Source organism: Lolium rigidum, chromosome 5 (genome assembly GCF_022539505.1).
Source record: "Lolium rigidum isolate FL_2022 chromosome 5, APGP_CSIRO_Lrig_0.1, whole genome shotgun sequence".
NCBI classification, from domain to species: Eukaryota; Viridiplantae; Streptophyta; class Magnoliopsida; order Poales; family Poaceae; genus Lolium; species Lolium rigidum.
The window spans coordinates 223,949,048-223,955,956 of NC_061512.1; the positions used below are offsets into that span (position 1 = coordinate 223,949,048).

Genomic DNA, 6,909 nt, shown 5'->3' on the forward strand with positions numbered 1-6,909 from the left:
TTTCGGATTAGGCCGATCAAGCGGCTAACTACCGGAGGATCGAGTGGGTGTGAAAATTAATGAGGTTGAAAGTGATTTCTTCCTTACAGGCAAGGGTTTAAGACAAGGAGACCCATTGTCTCCTGGTCTTTTTAACTTTGTAGTAGATGTTTTTTCTAAAATGCTTATCAAAGGGGGTAATGAGGGTTTGATTAGAGGTTTATGCCCTGACTTTGTTCCTGGGGGAGTGGTGTGTCTTCAATATGCGGATGACACGTTGCTCTTTTTGGAAAAGAGTAATAGGATTGCAACAAACTTGAAGTGGATTTTGACCTGTTTTGAACAAATTTCTGGGATGCGGATTAATTATCATAAAAGTGAACTGATTCCTATCAATGTTGATATAGAGGAATGTAACACTTTCCTGGAAACTTTTGGTTGTGTTTTAGGATCTTTCCCAATCAAATATTTAGGGATTCCCTTACATTATGATAAACTAAAAAGAGAGGATTTACAACCCCTGATTGATTCTCTTTTGAGTAGATTAGCTGGTTGGAGGGGGAAACTCTTGTCCTCTGCTGCCAAAAGGGAGCTAGTGAAGTCTGTTTTAGCTAGTATTCCCATTTATCTGCTTTCCTTTTTCAAATTTCCTAAATGGGCTTTGAAGTTGATAAACACACAGTTAGCTAATTGTATGTGGAGTGATGAGGAAGGGAATAACAAGATACATTTAGCTAATTGGCCATCTATTTGTATGAGAAAAGAGTTTGGTGGCATGGGGATTCCCCATTTGCGAGACTTAAACCTTTGTCTCTTAGGATCTTGGATTAAGAGGTATATTCAGGGGGAAGGAACTTTATGGAGGAAAATCGTAGACAAGTAAATATAATACTAAGGATCCAAACATTCTTTGTTGTCATGATGCTCACCCATCAACTTTCTGGAAGGGTGTGATGGGGGCTGCAGAAGCTGTTAGATTTGGATATAAATGGAAAATAGGTAATGGTAGGAGTGTTAGATTTTGGAAGGACATTTGGTTTGGTAATTCTAATTTAGCCACTCAGTTTTGGGACATCTATTTTATTTCCAACCAACAGACTAAGACTGTTAGTGAGCTATGGGATGGTGTAAATTTGAGATGTGATTTTAGGAGGACCTTTTCTGATGATATGATGTCTCAATGGCAGGAACTGCTAGCTATTGCTGAGACTATAGTGCTTAATGAGGATGAGGATCAACTCATTTGGTCCTATGAAACCAATGGGATTTACTCCTCAAAATCTATGTATGCTATTGTGAACTTTAGGGGTGTGACACCAATTTACCTACCTGCTGTTTGGGATCTGAAAATCCCTCCAAGGATCCAGATTTTCCTTTGGCTTCTGTCTCAAAATAAGATAATGACTAGGGATAACTTGAGAAGGAGAGGCTTTCCAAAACCTATGGAATGTTCTTTCTGTAAGGAATTTGAGAATGTGCATCATCTCTTTTTTGATTGTATTGTTGCCAAACAAATCTGGAGTCTGGTTGAGGAGGTTTTTAGATGTAGAATAGGAGAATATTTGGATGTTGCTAGTAAATGGTTGTGTAACAAAAAGTTTATGCAATTTAATTTCATTTCCTCTGCTATTCTTTGGGGGATTTGGAATTCTAGGAATAGTTTAGTGTTCAACAGACTTACCTGGTTGAATTTGAAGCAGGTGTGGAGGGTAATCCTTTCCTATCTGAGGAACTGGAAGGTACCTTTCAAGGATCAAGTGTGGAAGGATGTGGACTTGTTTGTGGATCACTTGGTGAGCAAGATCAAAGCACCACTGAGGCTGGCGCTAACCTGAAGTGTTCCTCCTTCGACTGGATTGCTTCGTGGGCTCCGGCTGCCAAGATGGCACATGGAGGGAGAGCCTCGCTGGAATACCTGAAGGAGCATCCAGAAGAAGAGGCTTCGGTGCACGTTGTGCTGTGAAAAAGCAAAGTCCGGTCAAAAATGGTGTGGGTTTAGGGTGCTTTTTCCCCTCCCAGGATCTTTTGTTCCTCTTGTGTTTCCTTGATGTAAGAACTGTTAGCTGTGTTGTTAGGCTTTTGCTTGGTCTACGCTGAGCTGTAAGTTTGGCTTGGTGCTCCTAGATGATGGTGGCTTTTGAGTAGCTAGACTTGGTTTAGTGGTGCTGGATTTAGGCTATAGCTTTTGGAGGTGGACATGGGTTTTGTTTCTTTTTCTTTGTTCTGAGAACGTGGTTTCATTTTATGATATGAAATGGAACCGGGGAGGATGTCTCCCTGAGAATCTAAAAAAATAATTAGTACCACAAGATCACTGAATTTTCTTACAACTTTTTTTTTTGCCTTTATCTACCTCCATCCAGTAAATCAACACCCTCCTCAAATTATACAGCTGCAAATTCTCCTTCACACGATCCAAGCTATGGGAGGTAATAAGGACATATAACTAAGAACAGCGACATCTTATTTATATATAGAATCATAATTTATACCATGGCCATGCGCCCAAGGAAGGAGAAGAGAAAAAGGAAAAACCAAGAACAGGAAGAATTGTCCAAGAGATTAATCGACCGAACCAATCAAGAGGCCGGCCGGTGGCAGATCGCCGCAGCAGCATCAGGACGCCCGGATCCGCTTCTCCGGCGGCATGGGCATGGCCCGGAACACGGCGGTGAGGTCTCGCGGGATGATGAGGCACGCGCGGGCTGTCGGCGTCGTCGTAAGAATAGGCCGCGACTTCCGCTTCAGGGCCGGCAGACGAGGCACCGGCGGCTTGCGTGGCGCCGGAGGGCACACCGCGGGCGTCGGCAGCCTGCTAACCTCCGACGTGGGCGTCGCCGGGTCCTTCTGATCCTCCATCGGCGGCTTCGTTGTTACCTCCTCTGCTGCCGACTCTAGCGTGGTGGTCGTCGACGCCGCCTGGGAAGGAGCGCTTGAGGCGGCATCAGCGGCGAGCTGCGAAGAGGGCGCCAAAGGCGCCGTCTTGATCGGCGTCAGCGGCGGTAAGCCCTCGTCGGCGGAAGTGGCCATCGCTGTCGGCCGAATCGGCGGTGAAATTCGCCGCGCAAGTGGGTGGAATTGGAATGGGATCGAATTCTTGTTCTCCGGTGGGTGCAGGAACTGGGTAAAAAAAAGGACAATGAGAGAGAGAGGTTGGGGGCGGTAGCGCGAAGTGTTAAATAGCGGCAGTGGACAGAGGAGAGTGGCAGGGAGGCGAGAGAAATGAAAAGCTTTTATGAGGGTTTAATTGCAACTTTGTGGGGTTTAGTGTGCTACGAACGAATTTATTTATATCCTTAACTGCTGATTGCCAGTGATGCTGTTTACTACACGAGTTTGTGCATCTTACAGGTGGATCTTTATATTAACAATAGGATTATTATTTTTGTTCATCTACCCATTATATATGGGGCAAAGAATTTCAGTTACAAAGGTGACATAAACATACAAAATATATAATTTACCCTTGAAAGGGATGTAACAAGTACTTTAACGACGAATATGATTTTCTCCATTTCACACAGTTTTTGAGCATGTGCAACAAATTGCGAGAAAATTCACACAACGCCCCTTACTCTCTCGTAACCGGATGACAACATATCCAAGTGTTTTTTTAAATGTGCACTCGAGAGGAGAAAATCCTCACCTGATTTATTCGATTAATGCTCAAATGTACATAGCAGATCTCTCATCGCCGTGCTCTTATTTCCCCCGTTGTTTATAGTGTGTGGCCCTTTCGCGCATAGCACGTTGTGGCGCAGTGGTGATGACCCATCTAAGGCTAAGTTCAAGTGAGCAAACATTTCTAGATTCCTCAACATGGTCTAGAAAGGAAATGGCCACCTTGCCATTTGATCCCTGGTTTGCGCAGGAAGAAGAGTTTGGCGCCATTTTTTGAATGGCATGTGGATATCGTTTGAGTGCGGTAACCGTCCCATTAGCCGCGTTTTAATTTTGTTGGGCTGTAGCCCACACATTCTGAATGACCGGTCCAATGGCGGGGTGAACGATACATCCAAATGTAGCATGACTTAAATTGTGGATCTAGCGTAACGTTGTTGGGTCGGGCTGAAGTGAATGACACATCCAAATGAAGTGCGAGTTAAATTGTGGATCTAGCGTAGCGTTGTTGGGCTGAAGTGAATGGCACATCCAAATGGAGTGCGGGTTAAATTGTGGATCTAGCATAGCACAGCTGGGCTGAAGTGAATGGCACATCCAAATGCAGTGCGAGTTAAATTGTGGATCTAGCGTAGCGCTGTCGCGCCGGAGTGAATGTCATATCCAAATGTAGTGGGAATTAAATTGTGCATTTATCATAGCGCTGCCTGGCTAAATGAATACCGCGAGAACATTGCATTATCATTTTTAAGTTGAAAATTGGTAGCTATCAACATAGCATGTATGCTGGATATTTGTGTGATGAACTAGAGCGAGGAGGTGGCATGGATGGTCCGGAGGGATTGAGGGGTTAATATTTAATAATTGAATTAGTCATTAACACAGGCGGCGATGCTTTTGGGCATTTTACAAAGGGATCTTCTAAATATAAAGATGTAATTCCCAAGCGTTAATTGAAATCACTCGACTTACCTCTTTCCATCTCTTAACCACGGGATAACCGTTGACATCCATAGTGTCGGTGTGCTCGTGCAACTGTAACGGGAGTCCTACGATTAGTCTCTCTATTTTTTTCGTACACAGTTCTTCCCTCTCTGGTTCTCTCTCCCTTGAGACTATCACCGTCTCTTCTCCCCATCTTCTCTGTCGGCCTCGCCGACCGCAAGGGGTGGAGGAGAGGACACCGGCCTCCGGTATATCGTAGTAGGGGCAGTTGTAGTGCTAGGGTTTGTAGTTTGCTTGCCTATATGGTGCCTAAGTGTCATGCCATTGGGATTTCCCCTCATGTACTCTCGCGCGGTGTTGGGTGGCTATGAGAGGCGTTCTCCTGTGGATCTCCGGGGTTGATGAGGTCGAGATTTGGAGGCGAATATTGTGGGATCCTCATCGATAATCCCCGCGTGGAGGTAGCCCGAATCTAGCTAGCGCGTTGGTCGTCTCTGCTTCAAGCTGGAGCTTGGAAGCACCGTCTCTCGGTTGCATCCGTGCATGGAGATCTCCTGGATCCTCGGTATCACCTCCACGACGACGCGGGGAAGTCTGGTTGCTGACTCTAATGTCCGTTAGGCCGCCGCCCCAAGTTGTCGCGTCGGTCCATGTGTTGGTATCGTCGATCTCATCTCCCTCCCGTCTGCAGGTGGTGATGTCCACGGCGGCGGTGCTGCTGGCGGAAGTGATGAGCTCGTTTACATCGATGGCAGAGAAGGTTGTTTTTGCAAAAAAAGAAAGTTAGGGATTACGTTGTATTTTTCTTGTATACGGATGTTGTCGGTGTAAAATTGTAAGCCCGACGCTCCAAAATTTTGGCCGCTTCTGCACCTCTACCAGTGGTAAAAAATCAAAAGGAAAATTGCAGTAGTAACGCCGGGCGACGCGCGCCGCATGTCGACACCTGGCTGGTGGTAAACTTGATTTGTCCGTAGCTCCTAGAAAAGCGTGGCGGACGAAATCAGCACCGCCAGCACGCTGCGTTCTCCCCCAAACTTTTCGTTCTGTTGAAAAGCTACTACCAGTGTACTGTACGTAGCTGTAGGTGGCCAGCGAAATGGCACGTAGCATTGGTGCAAGGAGCGGGCCGTCATTAACTCTGTAGAGCGGGCGGGCGGGCGGTACAACCCAAAAGGATCGACGTAGGGATGCTGATGAAGCGGCGGAAAGCCTTCGTCGGACGGTTGGACGGCTGGAGGAGCAGTGGCTACGTGCAGCCAAGCCAACCAGGGCAGCAATTGGAAGGTAGCCAGAAGAGCGGCGGCTCTAGCGACCAAGGAGGAAATGGACGGGAGCGACCAGGCTAGCCCTTGTGGTTCTGCCATTTCTTCGGTCTTCAGAACGGCCGCGCCCACCGCCACCTTCCCCGGTCGGTCGGCGCCGTGCATGCCATGCCATGCACACGCGGTCACGATCGACGGAGGTGGATTTTCGCGTGGATGCGTGGGATGGGGGCAGGGTGGTTCCCCTCAGCCTCGTGGGTTTGGTTTCTAGAGTACTACCTATAGGCTATAGCTTGCCGCGGACGGCAGTCAGCAGGTGGGTGGCGCATCTAGCTACCTCTGTTTTTTACTGGTGGCATCTCCAACAGGCCGACACATTTCGAACATCTAAATTGTCCGCGGCCGTTCGTTTGCGTCGCCGGGCGGACGCTGAAATGGTCGTACGTCCGTTTGCGTCGGGGTGGCTCCAGCGGATCGACGCATTTTCGACGCGAGCGAGTTTAGTTTCAGAAAATTCAGAAAAAGGGCAATTTAGCTCTAATTTGCACGAAATAGAAGCCTCAAATTACGTCAAATTGAGGTCCAAAATAAGTTCATCACAGTTTACACATGGTATACAACGCAAAGTGGAGTTCAAAAGGGCCACAACAAGGCATGGACAACATAAAAAGTCCAAAAGGAGGCCAAGGTGCTGGGCGCATGGCGCGGGTGATCAGGCATCTCTCGCGCGGATTTCGGCGCGCCTCTTCATGAACCAGGCCCTGGTATCATCGTCGACGCTGCTCAAGTCGGCTAGCATGATCCTTGTGTCCTCTACACGGGTCTTGGCCTCGGCGTCCATCCTCCTAGCCTCGGCGTCACGCAATTTGGCCTCGGCGTCTGCCTCAATGACCTCTTTCATGAGGTTCAGCAACATGGCAGCTGCGGCCTCTTTTTCCAGACGCCTCTTCTCGTCCCTAGCAGCCAAGGCGGCTTGATTCTCGGCCATCATCTTCTCCAGGCTCTGGGTGAACGCAATGGCTTGTGCCTCCCGGGCTAGATCGGCCTTGGTAGCCTTATGGCCGCGGGGACGAGGTGGAAGGGCTTGACGGCCATGATC

The 6,909-nt window shown here is 47.8% G+C and overlaps 1 protein-coding gene across 1 annotated transcript; it reads right to left on the reverse strand.

The window, feature by feature from the left end:
* Positions 1-2,281: 2,281 nt before the first annotated feature.
* LOC124651176 (proline-rich protein 12-like) lies at positions 2,282-3,098 on the reverse strand. Its single transcript, XM_047190309.1, has one exon. It carries the CDS (start codon positions 3,007-3,009, stop codon positions 2,596-2,598), a length of 414 nt encoding a protein of 137 aa, XP_047046265.1. The 5' UTR covers positions 3,010-3,098; the 3' UTR covers positions 2,282-2,595.
* Between the last annotated feature and the right edge of the window lie 3,811 nt (positions 3,099-6,909).

Coding starts and splice junctions, on each gene's coding strand:
- LOC124651176 (XM_047190309.1), bottom strand. CDS start 3,009: ATGGCCACTTCCGCCGACGAGGGCTTACCGCCGCTGACGCCGATCAAG.